We start from the raw sequence: 23,065 nt of genomic DNA, 5'->3' as shown, positions 1-23,065 counted from the left end.
AATATTGACAACTTCCACAAAGAAAAGAAGAGAAAAGAAAAGAAGTTTAATGGATGAAATTCATTTGTGTGGAAAAAGGTTAAATGAATTAATTACTATCCACTTGGATAGACTTAATATGTTGTAGTACTAAATTAAAAAAAAAAAATTAAGGTATCAAAATATTTACTACCTTAAATTTTAAGTATTTTTTTAAAGTGATTTTTAAAGATATAGAATAATCTATACTTCTTATACAAAAGGTCCACTCTTTGAAGGGTGTCCAAGTGGAATAAACTTGAATACTTAATAATAGTAATTAAAAAGAACATGAAAAAAAGAAGGTATTTAATGCATGTGTAACAAAAATTTAGGTAAAAAACAACTTAAAAACATTATGTAAAGTTGGCTATGATATTTAAAGAATCAAAGTGGGCAGGCATAATTCAAATAACAAATACAATTAAGGAAAAATTATTATTGATAGGAAATTTTTTAGGAAAATACAAAATAAAATTTTAAATTTGGTTAGAAAAAACAAAAATGAGGGAAATTAAATCCTAAGGTGTTGTTTGGATACACTCTTATTTTATATTTTTAAAAATAAAAAATTATAATAACTCTTACAAAAAAATATAAGAATTTTTTACAACTTATTTTAAAAAACAATAATTTGTAATACCTGTTTTCAAATATTGATGTATTAAAAAAATTTTACTATCTTAAATTTTTGCTTAATCATTTAATTAATTAGAAATTAAGGTGGCATTTGTTTTTTTGACTTAACTCTAAATAAAATTTAAGACTAAATAATATTTAATGGTGTTAAGTATTAAGTTATTTGTTTGTTAATATTTTATTCTATTAAGTATTAAGAAAAAAGAAAAAAAAAAAAAAAAAGACAATAGGTTGACTTTAATTATGGTGATTTACTTTGAGCATTTAGAGAAAGTAAAATATTTGAATTTTTTCTATTCAATCAAGAAATTTAAGAAATAAGTAATAAGTCAACAAAAAGTAAAAAAACAAATTATCTAAAATCTGAAAGACGTTGATTTCAATAAAAAGTTAATAAAACAAATATCACCTAAGTATGATTAGCATTACTATGAGTACTAAAGCCCAACTACAAGACCATATGCATGATCCATCCTTTGGTTCTTGTCAAGTATCTAGAGCAATAAGAGAATGATAAAATTTATAAACGGTGATTAGTTTAATTTGTTTAAGTTTTAGTTTTTAGTTTTTAGTTTTTAGTTTTTAGTTTTTTTTTTTCCTTGAAATTGTTTTTGAGAAATAAGGAATTAATTTTACTAGTTTCCTCACATCCATAGTTGTGAAAGGCACGCCTAGGCTTTGGGCGGTGCGACACCACCCTCCGGTGCCTTGCTTGAGGCAATGCCCCTACACGAAGGCCCCACTTAGGCATGCAACGTGGTCTACAGGTGCGCCTCGATCCCCTATCTTCTTTTTCTTTTTCTTCTTCTTTTCTTCTTCGGTGTCGGGTTGCAGAGGGCAGAGAGAAGCCATAATTTTTTTTTTGGGACCAAAACAACGTCATTTTGGACCTTCTTAAAAATGGTCAAAATGATGTCGTTTTGGCCATTTTTATTTTTATTTTTTAAAAGGCCAAAACGACATCGTTTTGGAGCATGTTACTTTAAAATAAAAAACAGGCCAAAAGGACGTCATTTTGGCCTTGTTTTCCCTTTCAACCTCCTTTTTTGGTTGTTTTCAACCCGACAACCCTCCCAAATTGTGCCCTAACCTCAGCCGTGCAGTGGAAAAGTGAAGAAGACGAAGAAGATGATGAAAAATAGGAGAAAAATAGACATACCTATCCAGGACCTTGGTATTTTTCTCTTTTCTTCACTTTTCTACATTTTTTTTTTCCATTCTTGTCTCATAACTCTCATTGACATTTAAAAAAAATAAAAATAAAAATAAAAATTGTATTTCGACATGAAAATTTTACTACATAAAAATAAACAAATAAAAAACACTCTCATGTGCATATTTTTTGTTAATGTGATATGCATTTTTTTTTCAATTTTTTATTAATTTAATTATAATTATTTTATTGTAGTATAGATAATTTGTTTGCAAGATGGATAATGGGAGTGAAACTCAAGTAAACTCTAGTGCAAGTGAAAGAAGAAATCCCGGATGGAAGTATGCTTGTTTGCTTAATGAAAAAAGATTTAAACACCATCATATGCAATTTTTGTGATAAAGTAACCAAATTAGGCATATATAGACACAAACAACATCTTGTTGGTGGATATAAAAAAGCTAAAAAATGTAGAAAATGTTTGGAACATGTTAAAGAAAAAATGGAAGAGTATATGAGTTCCAAGAAAAATAAAAAAGAGCAAAATGAATATGGGAAACGAAGATGTTAATGAAGATTTGTTTGGTTTGGAAGATGAAGATTTTGGTGAGGAGATTAATAGTAAAATGAATGTCACCAACATTTCTAATGGAGGTAGTAATCGAGGAGGAAGTGGTGGTAGGATGTTTTCTTCAAAAAAACCAAGACAAAAAGGTCCTATGGATCATTTTTTCACTTTAAATGCAGAAATAGTTGTTCAAAATCGAAAGAGTGGAAAGATGAATCAAACTACTATCAATGATGCCTACAAAATGAAAACAAGAGAAAGAGCTTATATGCTTATCACAAGGTGGATGTATGAGGCTACTATTCCATTTAATGCAGTCACATATATGAGTTTCCAACCAATGATTGAGGCTATTGGCCAATATGGTGTGGGTATGAAGGGACCAATTCTTCATGAGGTAAGCGTCACTAACCTTAAGAAAGAATCGACTCTCATAAAAGATTTGATGAAGGATCATATGATGGAATGGATAAAAGAAAAAAAAAAAGATGTTTAATTATGTAAGATGGATGGACTGATGGAAAAAACAGAACGTTGGTGAAATTTTTGGTTAATTGTTAAAAGGGAACCATATTTATGTAATCTATTGATGCTTCTTCAATGATTAAGACGAGAGAAAAGATGTTTGAGTTACTTGACAAAATGGATAGAGCAAGTTGGTGAGGAGAAAGTTATTCAAGTTATAATAGATAATCACTCAAGTTATGTGATGACAGGTAATAAATACTATTTCTTGAATTTTTATTTACTTTTAAAATTTGAATTATTTATCTTGAGAACTTATGTAAATTTATTATCTACAGTGTTACATAGGAAGGTTGTTAGAATTAAAGCACCCACATTTGTATTGGACACCATGTGCTGCACATTGCCTTAACTTGATGTTGAAAGATATTGGAAAGCCACCAAACATCAAGAGAACATTAGAGAGGGCTATATCACTAAATGAGTATATTTATAATTGATCAAGCCTACTTAACATGATGAGGTGGTTTACTGGACAAAGGGAATTGCTTAGGTTTGCTAAGACTCGATTTGCAACTGTTTTCATCACATTATCACAATTACATGAACAAAAAAAAAAACTTAATAAAGATGCTTACAAGTTTAGGTTGGTCAGATAGTAAATGGGTAAAAGAGCAAAAGGGGAAAACTATAGCTAACATAGTTCTAATGCCTTCATTTTGGAACGCTATTGTGTTTTGCTTAAAGGTTTTGGGTCCCCTTGTTCGTGTGCTTCATTTGGTTATGTTGAAAAAAAAAACTCCTATGGGATATATCTATGAGGCCATGAATAGAGCTAAGGATACAATTGTGAGAAGTTTTAATGGAAATGAAGAAAAGTACAAAGAAATCTTCAAAATCATTGATAAGAAATGGGAGATTTAACTTCATTGGCCTTTGCATGCAGTAGGGTACTTTTTGAACCCATAATTCTTCTATGATAAACCAGAAATAGAGCATGATGCAGAGATTATGAGTGATTTGTATAAATGCATCTTAAGGTTGACAAGAGACCCTACTAAGCAAGAAAAAGTTGTGGTCAAAGTGAGTTTATACATAAAAGTCTAAGCACTATTTGGGAATGAGTTAGTTGTTAGGACAAGGAAGACTATAGCACCAGTTTAGTTATTTAGTTTTGTTTATTTAAATGATTAGATTGTGTTTTTGCTAAAGTAGGTGAATTGTTTCACTAAATTGTTAATATATATACTACAGTTGAATGGTGAGCTGCATATGGAGCTTCAACTCCAAATTTGAAAAGATTTGCAATGAAAGTTCTCAACTTAACATGTAGTGCATCGGGTTGTGAACGGAATTAAAGCATCTTTGAAAATGTAAGTGACAAAAATAATTACAAGTAATAGTCTAATAGAGTCTTGAATGCAACTTAAAAGTTAAAAGTTAAAACTATAAAAATATATTTATGAGCTTATAAATTTTTACAAATTCATAGCAAGAGGAGAAATAGGTTAGATCATTAACGCTTGAATGATTTGGTATACATTAAGTATAATTGAGCCTTGAAGAGAACATACAATGAACGTAACACCATTGACCCAATTTTCTTGAAAGATATAGATGATAGCAATGAATGGTTGATAGGAAGAATGGAATATGAGGATTCTCATGGAGGTGCACAAGATAATTTTGTATTTGATGATGATAATTTGACATGGGGTAATGTTGCTAGAGCTACTAAAGCTGAGGAGGCCAGGTTTGATACTAGAGCTAGAGCTAGAGCAAGCTCAAACATAATACCACCAACGAGGGAGATAACTTCAAGCTCTAGAACTTTGCCTTCTCATTCACTAATGGATGATAAGGCCTAGCATATCACCTTGGGGGGTCAATGCCTTTTTAAGAAGAAAGATGGGACACTGAGACTATGTATTGATTATAAGGAGTTGAATAAGGAGACAAAATGAAAACAAGTACTTGTTGCCTAGGATTGATGATTTGTTTGGTCAATTATAGGGTGCTAGTGTTTTCTCTAAGATAAACCTTAAAGTCTTTTCCTTTCTCCAATACTTTCATAAAAAATGTAGCTTAAAGGAAAAAACAAACAAAATTTGAAGCCCCTTGGACCTTTACAAAAAGACATATTTTAGATTGGCCCTTTCTACCATAAGTACCTCCGTATTTTGCTAAGTAGGACTTGACAATGGGTTTGAGTCTCTCTCAATCTTACTGAAAATAAAAAAACATTTTTTTTTTTACCAAACTCAAGCTTAAATTCAACATTCTATCATAATGAAATACATTGAATTCTTGATGTTAGCCCAAGGGTTCTTCTAATCGAGTTTTGATGATAACAAACCATGGTTAAGTAACTAATTGGTTTAATGTTTAAGAATCTCAGGTATAAACTCGAAAATTCATCAAATGACCAAATGGATACAAGATCGAGACGCTTGGAAGACTTGTAATCAATAGGAAACTAATGTAAGATGAATGCATGAGTGCACTTAGGATTTTCATACGTTTCATGCATCTTAGAAAACTCGATTTATTCTTTAAAATGTTGATTTCATTAAAACCCGAGTTTTTAACAAATTTACCTTAGGCAAAATGTTTCAAAATTGGCTTAATAATTTACCTAAAGACCTTGCTTAAGTGTTAAAAAAGAAATGAATCAAAAAATAGGTTTTCGGGGCCAAAAAGGCTCAACCGGTCGAGGCTATGGCCAATCGGTCAACCGATTGAGGAATCGGTCGACCGGTTAAGGTCGTTCGGTCGAAGAAGGTCAAAAACCTTCCTTCTCTTCCAGTAGCCTTCTTTTCCCAGTCGAGGTGATTCCTTTACCGATCGAGGTTTGGTCGAGGACCGGTCGAGGTCCGGTTGAGGCAACGGTAACCTGTCATGCATTAAACGCTCCAACGACTAGTGAACTAGTCAACCCCTAGCTCGATCGGATGAGGTTGCCTTTTTCTATTTTTGACTCCTAAGCTTAGAAACCTATAAATTGAGAGTTCTACTTCATTTATTGACAAGAGAACACTTGCATTCAAAGCCCACCTACCTGTTCTTGATCAAAAAGCTCTCATTTCTTTCATAAGTGCATTAAATCACCACTTACATATCCTTTAATGCACTCTTGTTTGTCATCCTAGCTTTGTCTTGTATTCGAGCCATCTTTAAGCTAGGTTGAGTGATTATATCTTGTAACAATCTGAGTGTTAAAGCCTTCAAGAGGGTTGAATCTTGAAAAGGCCGTTTGTGTAAGAGCCCGTTGGAGCCGGAATCCAAGTGTAAGAAGATTGGAAGCTTGGTTGAAGCTTCAAGTTAGTGGAACCCTCACTTGGTTAGGAGGTTGAGGAGAGTGGACGTAGGCAAGGAAGTGCCGAACCACTATAAACCCGAGTTTGAATTATCTAAACTCTATCTCTTTACTTTGCTTATATTTTGTTTAATTTTGTTATGATTGAAAAGATTTTAAAAACCCAATTCACCCCCCATTTTGGGTGTTTTTCTTAACTAAACTTAGCCTTTGTTTTCTTACTTGAGTTTGAAAGTTTTTTTTTTCCTTAGATTAACTCTTTTAACCAAATTAATTTGCAAACTCTTCTAGCCACTTACACTTTACTTCCTTGGTAACACTTGAGTTGTTAAGCTAGTAGACATGTATATGCTTCTCTATCCACCATTAGCAAGAATTGAATCCTCTATTCATGTCATTGAAACTATGTTAGTGTCATTTTGAAATGCAAATTAGGTGTTGAGTGTTGGTCCTCCTTATCTAATGATTTATATGTTGTATTAGGTGGGGAGGCTACATTCAAATTAGGTAGCTATAGACATATGCTAATGTATAGTATATAGAAACCAAAATTAGTTTACTTTGATAAAATTGCTGGTTTTTTCATTTTTTTTTTCTTCAAAATATGCATACAATTTTTTTATTCATTAGCAATATATATTTCAATAAGATATATATCCTAATATTTGATATAAGATGAAAATGACATGCAAGGAGTTGAATAAGTGATGTGGGTATCATTGAAGTCTGCAAAGGATAATTTCTATATTGTATGCATGCATAGAATTGTTTTCCCAAGAAAATTGTTTTTTTCTCAAGGCTTAAAACAAAATTATTAGTGTCATTAGTTTTTACAATCATTTAAAGACAAATTATACTATTTTATTCATGACTTTCTTAATACATGGAAATTTCTAGTTAGTTTAATTGCATCTTGTTGTGCATGGTACATTCCACTACTTGTTGCATGCTAATTGAGTTGATTTCTATTTTCTTTGTTTATTGATATTTTTGTAGATATGACTAATACAAGTGAGAATCTAGAGGTCATAATAATTCTACTTAAGTTGAAGTTTAATATATTAATGGTTATATTCATAGTAACGATTATAAATGTCATAGTAGAGAGACATTACAAAAAATACATTCTCAAGAAAAGATTAAAAGATAGATTTAAGTTAAGAATGAGAAATCTATGACTTATCCGCATAGATGACAGAACTTATATTGAGCAACTAATAATGGACATGCATATCTATTGGATCTTGTGCTCCCTTCTTTGTTCTATGGGTCATCTTCATGACATAACAAAGATGTGTGTTGAGGAACAAACTGTAATGCTCTTCCATATTTTTGTCTATCATACAAAGAATCGAATTGTGAAATTTCAATTCATGCATTCTAGGGAGACAATTAGTAGGCATTTTAATATTGTACTCAATGCAATTCTAAGATTGGAGAAAATAATTTTTAAGAAACCTGTGTCAATCCCAGAAAATTGCACTGATGAAAGATGGAAGTCGTTCAAGGTACACAACTTTAATTTTATTTTTTATTTTTTTCTTATTTAAGTTTTAATTTGTATAAAAAGAATCATAATATTAACTCAATTTTTTGATGTTATACAATTGTTTAAGAGTGCTATATGGGATATACATTAGGATAAATGTACCATATACTGATAAACCCAAATATTGTACTAGAAAAGGCGACATTACCACCAATGTTTTGAGAGTATGTTCACAAGACATGAAATTTATATGTCTTGTTAGGTTGGGAAGGCTCAACTACTAATTCTAGAGTGCTTTGAGATGTTGTATATAGATAAAATGGATTAAATATTCCTTCTGGTAATATTAATGTAATGTTATACATCTATTGAGTATTATAAAGTATTTATTTGTATTTTAAAACAATGAATTTATATTTCTTTATCAGGTTATTACTACCTAGAGGATAAGATATCATTTAAATGAATGGAGAGAGAGGGAAATATGTCAACTTCCTTAAAGGAATTTTTTTAACATGAAGCATTCAATAGCATGAAATGTCATACATCTATTGAGTATTATAAAGTATTTATTTGTATTTTAAAACAATGCATTTATATTTCTTTATCAGGTTATTACTACTTGGAGGATTAATATCAATGTTTTCAGAACCGGACCGGTTATCGAACCGGAAAAGTTACTGGTTCATGGTTCACTGGTTGGACCGGTGGTCGAACCGTAGTTGAACCGGTGACGTCATAAATATGTAATTTATATAATATTAAAATTAAAATTAATTATAAAAATTTTAAAATATATATGAATAAATTAAAAATCTATAATATTATTTTATATCTTTGATATTATCAAATTAAATCATATTAATATTTTAAATTTTATTAAATAAAATATGTATAATATTTAAATGTGAATATATTAAAAATGAAAATTTAAACTAATTTTATAATTTTTAAAAATGTTATATTATTTTTTTTTAATATTATAAAAAAATGTTAAAATCTAATATATATTGTTTTGATTGGCATGTTAGATAGCAAAATGCATGTAGCTGAGTGGTGTCCTATTTTGATGGTAGAACCTGAGGTCCAAGGTTCAAGCCCTCTTGGTGGAGAGGCTTGTTATATTTTTTTCATTGATAATTAGTTAGCAATGCCACATCGGATTATGAGAGGAAACGCAAAGGATGCCTATAAAAGCCATCCTCACCTCAGGCAACATGGGCTAAACCGTGTTTGTAAAATAAAGGGGTTAACTTGAACTGTTTGGTTCATTTAGAACCATCCGATTCCACTGGGTCACCGGTTTGACCGTTGGTTTAGGTGGTTTGATACCTGTCCAATCCCTAAACGGTCTAATAGAGCAAACCGGATCGAAAATGCGATCGATAGACGGTTGAACCGGTTAGACCGGCCTGTCCGGTCCGATTTTTAAAACATTGATTAATATATCGTTTAAATGAATGGAGAGAGAGGGAAATATGTCAACTTCCCCAAAGGAATTTTTTAACATGAAGCATTCTATAGCATGAAATGTCATTGACAGATGATTTGGATTGCTTAAGTTATGATGAGGTGTTTTGAGGAGTCCATCATATTATCCTGTAAAAACACAAAGTCTCATAATTATTGTACCTTGCCTCCTTCATGCTAGATTAGAATTGAAATGTCGACAAATCCATTAGAGGAAGAAGTTGAAGTGGAGAGTGACATGCAACCTAACTTGAAGTATGATGAATCCATCACCACCATAGAAGCATCTAACCAATGGCCTTAATGGAGGACCAACTTGGTAATGCAAATGTTCAATGAGCGGAGACAAAATAGAGGGTTAGGATGAGAGAATATTTGTTGAGTGTTTTGTTTGGATTTAAGTATTGTTTTCACTTTGATTTTTGAAATTGTTGATGTGCACCTCAAATCATTTTGTCTTTGATATGAAGGAAACTATTATGCCCGATCAAGGTTTTAATTTGTCAAATTGTCTTGATTTTTTTTTCTTTTGTTTAAGACATGATATTATGTTGAATTCTTCATTGACATATGATTTTTTGTTGGCATTGTTTTTGAATTTCTAATTTTTTTTGTAGAAATAAATGTTGTGTGGAACTATTTGTATAAATAGGAAAAAGTGATAATATGATGATAGATGTTTGTTTTTCAAGTATTTGAAATATTATATGTTATATGACACAAATAAGAATGAAAAGCACATCAAGTTTTCAACCTAAAAAGAAAGGCAAGATTAGAGATTGTCAATTGTGGACAAAAGATGAAGATGTTGCACTTGTTGAAGCACTTAAAGAGTTGTGCGACTTTTGATATAATGCAATAATGATACATTTAAATCAGGTTATACAATTATTTTTGAAAAAGTAATGACAATTTCTAACATCAAGGCTGTCCCACTTATAGAGCCAAAAATTGAAACATGGAAAAAATAGTATAACATCATTGTTAACATGCTTGGCCAAAGTGGGTTTGGGTGGAATGAATTACAAAAATTGTGGAAGTATGTGGGGATGACATATGGGAATCAAACTTGTAGGTAATTTTTTTATGTGTTTTTTTCCTTTCTTTCATCTGTGTTAATTTATATTTCTAGTTTTTATTCATTATCACTATATGGATAATATTAATTTGGTATGTATGTAGAGGAATCCTGAAGCTAAAGGAATAAGAAACAAGTCATTTCCTTACTATGTACAATGAATTCACATTAATATTTGGAAATGATAGTGCAACTGGAAAAGAAGCCGAGACAATCACAAATGTTGAGGAGTTAGATGTTGAAGAAGGTAATAAAAATGTCTATAGTTTGGATGAAATCGATTCTTCAACATCAAATACATTGACATGACAAGTAAGAAACAAAGTAACAGTAATAACAGTTTGGCTCCAAGATTGCATGATGTTATGATGTTAGGAAAAATGATTGAGCAACACAAGGAATAAATGACTGTGCTAGTAGGAAAAATTGGGTATGAGTGTGATTTGTTTGAGTAAAGAGGAAAGATCAATGTAAAGCTTATGAAAATGACTCATCTTTCTATTAAGGATCATATTAAAGAGGTAAATTTGATTGTGGATAAGAAAGAGAATATTGACCTATTTTTTAGTGTAGATGAAGAGAAAATTGAGTTTGTAAATATGTTACTTCATGGTAGCATTTCCTAGACTAGTTATGTTTGGTTCTTTTCATCCTTGGTTTTGTGTTAGCATTTAAATAACTACTTGGTTTTTATTTTTGAAACAATTCTACCCGTATTCCTTACTTGGTTTCCTATTAGCATGAAATATGAGATGTTCTTTTACTTTTATGCTTTGAAACAAGTGATGAAAGTTTAAGAAAAAAATGATATGGTCTTTAAGTTGGATACATTGGTTGATATTTTTAGTTTTTGTAAACTTTTGATATAGGTTAACAATATTACATAAATGAATGGCTATTAAGATTGATTAATTTATTGATATGTTATTTTTTTTAAACATTGATTGATATATATATATATATATATATATATATATATAATCTCTCATGCTATGAGAAATTTCATATTTAAATATATTTTTTTATTAAATAATAGTATAATTTTTCCTCTATATTTAAAATGGTAATACTGTAAATATAAATGAATAGGACATAATTGATATATATATATATTATATTCATATCCAATCCTTATATCAAATAACCAAACATTAAAATGAATATGTTTTCGTATCCAATCTTTAATTCCTTGATACATCCAAAAATTGGAATGAATATGTTATCTTATCTAGTCTTTAATTTTTATACACATCCAAACATTGGAATGTGATAAGATATCTTATGAAAATAATATCCTATCTGACCAACCAAACGAGACTAAATATTTAAGTGCAACTAAATTGCTTAATGAAGAGACATTGCAACAACAAATCATAGAGTTATAGGAGTTTAAGACTACAACTACCATTGAGTTGGAGGAGTTGAAGGCAATAATACAAAGTTTCATGCCATAACAAACCATCACTTCTAATCAACCACCACTTCATTTTGACTCAACTTTCCAACCAATACCTCCACCATTGAGTTGAAATTATTACTAGGTTTGTTATTATTTGTTGGTTATTTTTATTTTAGATAATATTTTATTAAGACTTGGAGAATGTTATTTTCAAGTATGGTTTGCATTAATATGAAACAAGTGTTTTAATGAGTACTTATTTTTTAGAAGTTTTTTTTTTAAATTATTAAATTCTTCATTTATATGAGATCATTTATATTTAAAAATATTGAATATTTTACACGTTTCAATAAGATTATGTAAAGTTTTAAATATTAAAAATAATATTATATTATGAAGGAAATTATTTCATCCCCAAATTAGTACAAAGCAAACTTTGTTTCATTTTCCTTTCCTGATATGAGTAAACAAATTTGGAGATAAAATTGTTTTATTACCTAAACATTGTTAACTTTTTAAGATGGAATAATTTTCTCCAATTGTGAATTGAAATACTTAGACAAATTTTTTTGTTGCCCAAAATATATGTCAACATTTATGGACAAGAACATTTTCTCTTCAAATTTAAGTGGAAATATTTGGAAATGAGAATATTTGGTCTTCTAACATATAAAGTAACATTTAGAGAAGGAAACAATTTTTAGTTGCAATCTCACTCAAGGTTATCCAAGGATTAACCTTACTTCTACACCTACATGTTTAGTAAGGCTACTTCCACTGTGGACAAAGGTTAAAGCGCTAAGAGAACGTGGATGCCAAAAGAATCTTGGATACAGTTTGAACTTGATTCCAAAGACATGAGAGCTAAGAATAAGCCATAATAAAAAGAAGAGAAATCAATGTTCTCTAATAGCTTCCATACTAGTGTTTGATATCTAAAAAACAAATTCAACTTATGAGAGATAAAATTGTTTATGAGAATGCAACAAGCAATGAATATTCATACGATTAAGTTAGATTCATGTTCATTATGATTGTGACATCCCAAAAAGAAAAACAATATATCATACGAACAGTTAAGGGTCTATTTGATAATTGTTTTCAAAAATAATTTTTTAAAATTGTTCTTTGATGTTTTGTTGAATAAAAATTTGTTTGAAAATTTAAAATGTTTTTAGTTTGTTTTCAATATTTTTAAAAATAATTTTTTTATCTAATATTTTATTTTTAATCATTGAATAATAATTTTTTTAAAATAAGTAAAAATAACTAAAAGATATTATCCAAAAATACAATGTTTTTTATTCTTAAGAACATAAAACAGAAAACAGTTTTTAATCATCAAATGTTTTTTGTTTTTTGTTTTGTTTTGTTTTGTTTTTGTTTTTTTTTTTTTTTTCTGATTTTTGGTTCTAAAGAACAAAAAATTGTTATAAAAAACAGTTATTAAATAGGTCCTAAGTTACTTAAATGTTCTTTTTTATTGGAATCCTATTTTCTAAACTCGAAAAACAAAACCTCCTAAGTTTATGAAAAAATTATGAATAATACATCAAAAGAAAAAAAAAATGATGAATTAAGAACCTCATCTTTGATGATGTTAACGGTATGGGTGTCTTTGAAGAAGGATGTAGCTATGACTATGGATTTTTAGTTTCCCAAAAGAGTGTTTTTTTTTTTTTTTTTTATGTTTGCGTTTGTTTTTTTTTTTTTTTTTTTTTTCTGATTTTTGGTTTAAAGAACAAAAAATTGTTATAAAAAACAGTTACTAAATAGGTCTTAAGTTACTTAAATGTTCTTTTTTATTGGAATCCTATTTTCTAAACTCAAAAAACAAAACCTCCTGAGTTTATGAAAAAATTATGAATTATTCATCAAAAGAAAAAAAAAATGATGAATTAAGAACCTCATCTTTGATGATGTTAACGGTTATGGGTGTCTTTGAAGAAGGATGTAACTACTATGACTATGGATTTTTTGTTGGGAAAATTATGTTTTGGGGGTAGATGGGCCCCCAAATTAACAAAAAGTCCATGTAACTCTTCAAATTGAGCCCAAGACCCAATGAAAGTATGAAAATTGAGTTGAAGGATATCATCCTTCAGTATTTCCAAAAATGCCCTTTGTTGATTTTGAGAAAAAAAATTAATATTTTTGAAAAATACTTTTATTTAATTTAATATTTTTTAAAAAATAATTTTATGTAATTTAATATTTTTTAAAAATAAATTTATTTAATTTAATATTTTTTAAAATAAATTTATTTAATTTAATATTTTTTAAAATAAATTTATTTAATTTAATATTTTTTTTAAATATTTAATTTAATATTTTTTTTAAATACTTTAATTTAATTTAATATTTTTGAAAAAAAAATTATTTAATTTAGTATTTTTGAAAAAAAAATTATTGAAAAAAAATTATTGAAAAAAAATTATTTAACTTAATTTTATAAAATATTTTATATGTGTTCTTAAAGGGTATATTTGTCCGTTACTATTTCATATCCTTCAATTCAATTTGAAGAGTTACATGGACCTTTTGTTAATTTGTGGACCCATCTACCTCCAAAACATAATTCTCCCTTTTTTGTTTCCCAAAAGAGTGTGTTTTTTTTATGTTTGCGAGCCTCGTTTTATGTTTTTTTTTTTTCCCATTTTTGTCTATTTTTTCCAATCAAGGCACCATCATCTCTCTCTCTCTCTTTTGGTGGTAGCTTTTAAGTTTTAGAACTCATGCAATTAAATGTTGGACTCTTAAAAGTGGTCAATTTTCTTTTTAAATGAAAAAAAAAAAAAAAAGATAATGTGCTCATAACAAACCAATGATTTTCATCCATTTTATAAAACTACTTTTCTTATACTTATACATATTTTCTTCAATTATTTGATTAAAATGATCATTAAAAACCTAATTTTTTAAATTTAATCATTCATCCTCTTTTTATCTCAATTAATAAAAATGCTCACTTATTTTATGGTAAAAATAATTTTTTTTAAAGTCTACATATAAATATTTGAAATGATAAAAGATATTTTTGTCAAAAATTGATTACTTTTTAAATAAAAACATAAAAATGGTTAAGATTCACAAATTTAAGATCATTTTATTCATTTTAACTGATTAATTCATTTTTTCTTTGGATAAGTATAAAATAATAATAATAATAAAAAAAGATAATATTACTAAAAATTAATATTCTTTTAAACCAACATTATTGCGAACCCAGTAATATACTGACTTTAATACTTTATCACAATTGTTTCTATTTTTGTTAAGAAATAATTGGCAACTTGCATCCTTCTAATTATTATTTTTCCTTTTTAATTACCATTTCTTGCATATTATTACTTTAGTAATTAATTCATTTACCCTTCTTCCACACAAATAGGTCACCCATTCCACATCCTTTTTTCTTATTCCTTAATTAACCTTCCCAACATCATGTGCGCGGAAACACGGAGTAGATAGTTCACAAAAAGGATTAAAAATTTTAAAAATTAATAAATTAATTAATAGTAAAAATGTATAATTAAGTTACTAAAAAGACATTAAATTAATCATTTTAGAAAATTAAGGATATGTTTGATCATATTTTCTCAAACTTATTTTTAAAAATTAATTTTTATCATTTACTTAAAAAAAAGTTTTAAAAAATATGATTAAACGAGCTCATATTTTCGTTTGATTTTCAAAAACTGATGAAAATAATTTCTACTTGTTCTCTAAAAATTAATCTTTATTTTAGTTTGTTTTTAAAAATTATTTCCAAAGAATAATGATCAAATATTATTAGAAAATTTTAAAAACAATTTTTTGTTTTTAAAAACAATAAAATTGTTTTTAAATGACATATTCAAACAGGTTCTAATTTTTTTTTAAGAACAACCACACAAGTTGGCTCCTTCTAACATATAAGGTATTAGTTTTATTTGTTAAAGACTAAAGTGGAAAAATATTAAAGATATAAATATTTAAGTATATGACTGAAATAATTAATTTGTTTCTAATATCAATGGAGAGATAAAATTTGTCATCTAGGAAATGCATCCATTTCTGGTATTTCTGAGAGACCATTTCTATTTTACCTTAAAAGCAATTGCATGCTGGTGTACTTATCTACTTACCTCAAGAATTCATTCATACCCATAAATGGAGAGATTGAAACACTGGGTTTAATGGCAACTTCTTGATAATTCACAACTCAAAGGATTTAATGCCCTCCACACGCTCACTCTGAAATTTGTCTTGAAGACCTTGCCATAGGAAGTCATCATCCTCAGATTTATAATGATAAATGTGATGCTATACAAATTTGTTTTTACTAATTTTTTAAATTATTTTAAATATTTTTTAAAGTAAAATTTAAGAGAACAAGGAGTGGAAACAGTCATTTCTGCTGAAAATGGAAAAACAAGGAAGTTTTGGAAATGTTGAAGATAAGGAGGCAGAGAGTGGAGATGGAGAGGGAGAGTTGGGTTTTAGCCGAAAGTGAAGATGAGTTAAAAGAGAAAGAGAGGACAAATGGCGGAAGGACAGTGAGCCAACGACGAGAGAGAGAGAGGTGATGATGAAGGTGGAGTTCATATCTGCTACATGCAAATGCAGATACTGCGATCAGTTTCTTTGAAACGCCTATAAATGCCTCTTTCTGGCACCCAACACGCCACACAGAAGTTCTCTCTTTTCTTCTTCTTCTAGCCGCTCTTCTTTCAATTCTTCCCAGACCCAAACGTTCTCTATTTCTCTTCTTCTATATAGTGACGCCTCTTTTATTCCAATTCTTCCAAACCCACTCTCTCTCTCTCACACTCACACACACAGAAATGGCAACTAATAGGGAAGCTTTGAACCAACAGCTTCAGCAAATCGTCAATTCTTTGAAGGAACAAGTATTGTTTCTGAGCCTTTTGATTGTTTGCTTGGTTACTGGATTTGGGTTATGTGTTGAATTTGAATTTGTGGATTTGGATGCTTTGATTTGTTCTGTGTTGTGGTGCCTGCTTGGTTGGTGGGAAAACTGAGGAAAGTTATGCTGGTTTTTGGTTTTTGAGAAATGGAATTGGAATTTTTTGTTCTATCTTTCTTCTTAAACAACGGATGATAGAAGAACCTCTAAACTAGCAGCTCAAATGAATCCTCCGTTCACCACCAACCCCGAAGCACACCCCCCCCCCCCCCCCCCCCCCCCCCCCTCCCCACCTTTTCTTTTTTTTGGGTCTTTTGATTGTTTAATTGATCGACTTATGGGCCTGAGTTTGTGCTTGAGTTTGAGTTTATGGTTTTTGCAGGGCTTGTTTTATTGTACCCGTGTTTAATTTCTCGGAATACCCAGGAAAGTGATGTTGGTTTTTGGTTTTTGAGAATTGGAATTGAAATCTTGAATTTTTAAACAAGAGCTTTTTACCTAATAGTGCTCCCACTGTAGTAAAATTCAAGTTTTGGAGGCCAAAGACATCAGGCTCAAATTAATTTATGTTTCTTTTCTTTAAGAGAAAGTGAAAGGAAAGGAAGCTCGAAATCTTGTAGCAGGGCTAGTGGAGTGGCTATTGTAGGATTTCAAAGTTTCTTTTATCTCCCTCTACTTTTCTCATGAGCCAAACATAGGTAGAATGATTTGATATTGACAATCAAACTTTTACACTGTTATAATTTGGGTTTGTTTATAGGATTGAGAGAATGCAATGGATGTTAAATGATTTCCCGGACTTCTTGTTTAATATTGTTGAGGGAGTGTGCCCAATTTGTATTGTTATGATGCTTGTTTATAATGCCTTCTCTTTTCTTTTGGCAGGGAATACTTGATAACCAATTCGGGATTGTTCATTCATTGAAAGAGTATAACAGCCCATTCTTTCTGGCTGAGATGATACCAATGTTCTCCCAGAATGTTCAAACTATTCTCAGAGATTTGACCCGAACGCTGTACTTTTCAATTTTCATATTATGATGGTTTTTAGTAGGCAAATTGTCTTTTGAAATTCTCTTTAGTTATATAATTATATTTTCCAAAGAAATAGAAGAATTTAGTGGCATGTGGAACTTACGGTCCAAGTCCCCCTTTTTTTTATTTTTTTAAAGAAGAAAAAGATTTCAGCGGCGGGTGGAACCGCCATTGAATGTAGGAAAAACTTACCATAATGGGAAGAAAACCTTCTGTGGCTTTTTATACTTAAATTTAGAGGCGGTCTTATCTTCTGTCGGGACACCTTAATTGCAAATACGCTTCATAGAAGTCACACATTTTAAGAAAATATTTGAGTTAGGTTTTGATTATGATCGATGGTTGTAAGCTTACAACTTTTCTTTGTTTTTGTGTGTGTTGTTGCCTTTCTTTGACCATACTTCCCTTCAATTTTTTTTTTCTTTTGATGGTGTGCTTCTATTCTACTTGTCAATTTAAAATTGAATGTAGTCATAGACTGTTTGAAATTCAATTGAAAGTCCAAACCAAGAGTTGTTATAGATCGATGTTCCATGAAAAAAGTAGTCATTATGTAGATATTGTTGCCTTTCACTGGTTACATGACTTGATTGAGAAATGAAGTGGAAAACATTCTTTTGGTTTTTTGAGGAAATTTTTATAACTCCTTTGTGTTCTTTTTATGATACTTCTCATCCAAATGACTTTTGTATCGAGTATGATTAATAATGATTTTCCATCTTATATTTCATCAGGACACTTCAACTTATTAAGATAACAATTAATCTTTATGCAAATTTCTTTCTTAACCTTTTACTAAGACATCCAGAGGGCCACAACTAAATGCCCTTTACTCCGAAAAAAAAAAACAAAAATAAAAATAAATTGTGTCCTTCTATGGCGTTTTGATTCATTTAACTTGTTTTTCTGTTATTTTTGACTGCTTTTGTTTGTCAATAATTTGTTCCAGAGAAAAAGAACCTGTGAATTATTATGATTTGGAAGAGTACTGCATTAAGCTGAAAGGATGCACATCAAGGTGATGCAATATGCTTCATTGCCTAGCTAAGCATTGATTTGGGAAAGGATCGAGAAATTACATTTATTGAAATCTAATGAATAAATTATATGTCCAATATTACATTCAACACTTAAGATCAGTCTAAACGACAAGTAGGTGAATACAAAATGGTGACTATTTATTTTGTGATTCTTTTGTATGTATGTGCTCTTTTTTACATTGTTAGATAGTTAGGATTATGAAGCAAAGCCAATTCACTAATGATCATCAAACACACAAGACTTGCTAAATATATTTTCCTTCTTCCTCTTTGTGATATGATATTTAATTATGCCATAGCTTTTTCGAACAGACGTGAAGATTGGATTCTTACTGCTTATATGTTAATTTATGACAAGTGAAGTTTAACACAAAGGAGTATAAATCAGAAAAAAATGTCGTTTTTTGTTTCTGCTATACATTCTTCTGCATTTACTCTCATTTAAATCGATCTAGAACAATAGTACTCCAATTATATAATAAAGATACTTGGATTAACTTGGCTTTCTTTGATTGTGCACAATATATGAATGCAATAAATGGTACTACCTAGCTTGTCCATGTATTAAGCATACCGCAAGGTTTATGGCTGCCTCTTCCTTTCATGTTGTTGTAATAGTAGTTATGCATTTAATCTTACTCATTTTTCTTAATTCGGTGGTCCAGTATTGGTGCACGTCGAATGGCTCTTGCATGTGTCACTCTTCGTCAAGCGGTGGACAACAAGAATAAGGATGGGTAAGCAGGCTTTTCCTCATGCGCCTCTATGGTTTCTGTCTACATACGTTCAAATATTTGAGGTTCTCCCCTCTTTTCCGGGGTTTGAATCTTTTGTTGGTCCTTTCCTTGCAATTGTGGTTGTCACGAAATTGAAGCATTGCAAAATAACATGGTGATTCGACATCTCTATTTTCCATCATTGTGGGAGGGGAATGGATGAGATGTGTAAAGATGGAGAATACAACCCTCTAGTTTGAGTGAAAAAAGCTCTTTCCTCACAACAACGAGGGGCCTGTGTGCATTTACAATGACATTTAGGATGGTTTTGATGCTTGTGGGAAGCGTCAAGGTTGGCTTGTAACAGAAATTTGGGTAAAAACTAATGACACAAAGTGATGAAAGATGACACTTCTTGTCTGCATCAACGATTGGTAGTTGCTTTTCTTGACAGGCTATTCAATGGCGCTTTATGGAAACATCATGGTGGTCTTAGCCCCCTGCAACAGTTTATAAAGATCGGCTATCAGTTGACTCGGACCCTAGAATATATCTTACAAGACATTTTAATGTAAATATAAGAATCTAACAAGATTATTGATGTGTGCTGGTAAATGGTTAATTCAGTTATCCCCATTTTATCTTTACATCTTACAAATCTCTAGGCAAGAATAGAAGTGACTTCAAAAATTTATCCTGATTTCTAGATGATTAATATGATTCCATTTATTGTTCGTAATCATACACTGGTACAGTTTTTCGGATACAGTTGTAGTTTATTTTTCCTTATTATTAGTTCCATTAATTCAGCTTAGAATTGATATAGTTGCCCTGTGGTGTGGTTAGATGTGACTCAGCTTTGAATGGGATGCGGCATGAATACCAAAACCTGCAAAGCAGCCTGGATATAATTCTTGAGGTAAATGCAAAATATGATCACGCGTGTTAATGGGTTTTGATGTATATCTGGTGTTGTATTGGTATACATGGTATTGTTTTGTGGTGCAGCTGGAAAGGAGAATTGTGAGTCATCAAGCTTGAAATGTATCCAACGAGGAGAGAGCTGTGGGAGGATTTGCTGAGTGTCTCATCACATATATACTAGACATGGAGGGCTTTTGGTTTAGTATGTACTAGTAAGTAGTCTAGTACATAGAAAATGAAGGGAGTAAGTTTAAATCATGGGTTGGGGTTTTGGATTTTTTTTTTTTTCTTTTTTCCTTTTTCCTTATTTCCTTTTTTCATTTTCTTTTTTTCTTTTTCCTTTTTTTTTTGTTTTGTTTTTTTTTTTTTTTTTGGTTGTTGAAGTTTATGATGACCAGTTTCATCTGGTCATCAGATGCAATTTTTATAGAAACTCTTCAGTTTGGATGGTTGTCTTTAATAGAAACTTATAAGGTCACTTCACATAAAAACAAGATCTATAGTGTTCTTTTTTTTATTTATTTAAAAAAAAGTTTTTAAAATAATGAAATACCATAAAATTTTCATATGGAAATGGTGAACATGATAATTATTTTTTTTTTTTAATAATCGAGGACCTTCCATGACCAAGTGCCCAGCACTATCCATGGGAACTCAAACCTTGAGGTGTTAACTGTCTCGTAACAACTAGCATTAGGTAAAATTCAGGATATCATTAATGATAGAATTCGAAACATGATAATTATTTTTCAACATGCCGATATAAAATATATCTTAAAATGCACCATCATCATCTAGAAATATAAGGATGGTGTAAATGATTTTTAAAATAAAGTACAAAGTCAATGGGATGTGAATGTGAATGTGAGAATAATTAATGGGTAGATCATCAAGGTATATTTATTTGATATTTAACACTTGTGGGGTCATTACTTTACACATTGGTGTTATCTCATTGTATCTTAGTCTTAATTATGTATGTCTTAATCTTATTTTTTATATCTTAATTTTATCTAAATTCAGATATTTGTACATTTCTTCAACAATCTAAATTTAAAGTTTGATAAATATTGATTCAATATTTTAGAATTTTCTATGACTAATTTTTATTAGCTATTTAATGGGTAATGTGCAATGCACATAATTTTATTTCTCTACAAAAATATAAATTACACAAATATTATAGATATTACAAGCAGGAGTGGGAACGAGAATAAGGGAAGCCCTTCCAAACCCAAATCAATCCCACATCCGTATTCACTACCTCAGTTTTAGTACTTAGTCTTTGTTCCCAAAGTTGTCAAGTTTATTACTCATTAGAATTGTGTCCTAGCTAGTTTATTTAAAGTGATGTTATAATGCAATTTTTTTATTAAATACTAAATATTTATTCCACACGAACTCTGGTTTAGGGGTTTGTATAATTCAATCAATTTGCTTTTGAACATCAAAAACAAAGAGAATAGACTAACCTAATCTTCATCCATTAAGAATCAAGCTAATTAAAATTAAAGAAGGAATGTACCCATTAATCAGTTTGGTTAATTACAATAACTAATATAAGTCGGTTTAGGTTCTGTTTGATTCAATTTGTCTTAATAATAAAAAAACTTTTTTTTTTTCAAATGTGTTGAAATAAAAAAGTAAAAAAAAAAAAAGTCCATAATAGAACATTGTAGACTACAAGGCTTGGATTGTAGTCCATTTTAAATAATATTATTGTTGGGGCCTTGATCTTTTTGCTCCATTCTCCGTTATTCCTTCCTACACAAAAGGAGTGTCTCAGGAATTTTTCCGAACAACCCCTTCGTAGATTAAGTCATTCTCCCCTTTTTAGTAGATAGAGGAAAGATAAAGAGTTAGAAAAAAAAAAAATCCCTTTTACCTTGTAGCATGGTTTTTTTATAGGCTTAGGATTGTAGCTTTCTAGCTATTTTTAAGGGGGCCTTCAAATGTGTAACGACAACCCATTAATTTATTCTTGTACAATATTTGTACGTTATAGACATTTTAATTTTAATGCTCACTTTATTGCTCAAGGTTACTATTTTTCTTAACTACTATCTATCAGAATGCTTTTCTCTGTCCGGGGAAGTCTGTCCATATGCTTTTCTCTATCCTGGTGAAGTTTGTCCAGATGCTTTTCTCTATCCAAGTGAAGTCTATCTAGATGTTTTTCTTTATCTGAATGATGTTTGTTCGGATAGAGGACATGCTCATCTGTCCAGACGCTCTACCTCATACATTCAGACCAACTATTTCCACCTTAACCGAGGATGTTCCGTCACTCCCACAATTGTCCCTATTTTCAGTCAGGCGACGAGATGAGTGATTTGAAAATCTATGAGAGAAGTGTGGGAAAGGCTTTGTATTGCAACTGGGAAGTTTTTACCTTCCTGTTCGGCTATATGGGCATTAGTGCCTTTAGCTCAAGACTTGCTGTAGCCAGGAGGCTTTTTCCCTATATGCGTACTTATGCCTTTGGATCAAGGCTCTTATTGCAGCTGGGAGGGTTTTATTTTTTTTCTAGGGTTCTCTCTGGTTATTCTTTTTTGGTAGGGATCTCTTTGGCCTATTTTTTTGGAGGGTTTCTAGAGAGATCCCAAGTGACCTGGTTTGGTAGCTTTGGGGAAGAAGGCCTTTTGAGTAGAAGATTTCGACTGTGAACATAAAAGGAAGAGGGAAAAAGTAGAGAAAAAAATGGGCGGAGCCTCCATCTAAGTTTGAATGGGCAAAGCTATTTTTAAGTGGGAATATGACTTTTCTCTAGTTTCCCATAAAGAGCGCTATTGTTGGGGCCTTGATCCTTTTGCTCTTTGCTCCACTATTATTCCTTCCTACACAAA

General features: G+C 30.3%; 1 protein-coding gene across 1 annotated transcript; it reads left to right on the top strand.

Annotated features, from left to right (window-relative positions):
• Window positions 1-16,008: 16,008 nt before the first annotated feature.
• LOC104881179 (histidine-containing phosphotransfer protein 1) lies at window positions 16,009-20,666 on the top strand. The gene is made up of 6 exons (XM_010660433.3): window positions 16,009-16,487; window positions 17,390-17,520; window positions 18,489-18,557; window positions 19,245-19,316; window positions 20,142-20,214; window positions 20,304-20,666. The coding sequence occupies exons 1-6, from the start codon at window positions 16,422-16,424 to the stop codon at window positions 20,334-20,336; spliced, it is 444 nt and encodes a 147-aa protein (XP_010658735.1). The 5' UTR covers window positions 16,009-16,421; the 3' UTR covers window positions 20,337-20,666.
• The last annotated feature ends 2,399 nt before the right edge of the window (window positions 20,667-23,065 follow it).

This window comes from Vitis vinifera, chromosome 13 (genome assembly GCF_030704535.1).
Source record: "Vitis vinifera cultivar Pinot Noir 40024 chromosome 13, ASM3070453v1".
Lineage (NCBI taxonomy): Eukaryota > Viridiplantae > Streptophyta > Magnoliopsida > Vitales > Vitaceae > Vitis > Vitis vinifera.
Note: the sequence above shows the minus strand (reverse complement) of the source record. Positions and strands in the feature narration are given on the sequence as shown.

Coding starts and splice junctions, on each gene's coding strand:
- LOC104881179 (XM_010660433.3), top strand. CDS start 16,422: ATGGCAACTAATAGGGAAGCTTTGAACCAACAGCTTCAGCAAATCGTC. Junction 18,558..19,244: donor CTGAAAGGATGCACATCAAG/GTGATGCAATAT, acceptor TCGGTGGTCCAG/TATTGGTGCACGTCGAATGG. Junction 19,317..20,141: donor GACAACAAGAATAAGGATGG/GTAAGCAGGCTT, acceptor TGGTGTGGTTAG/ATGTGACTCAGCTTTGAATG.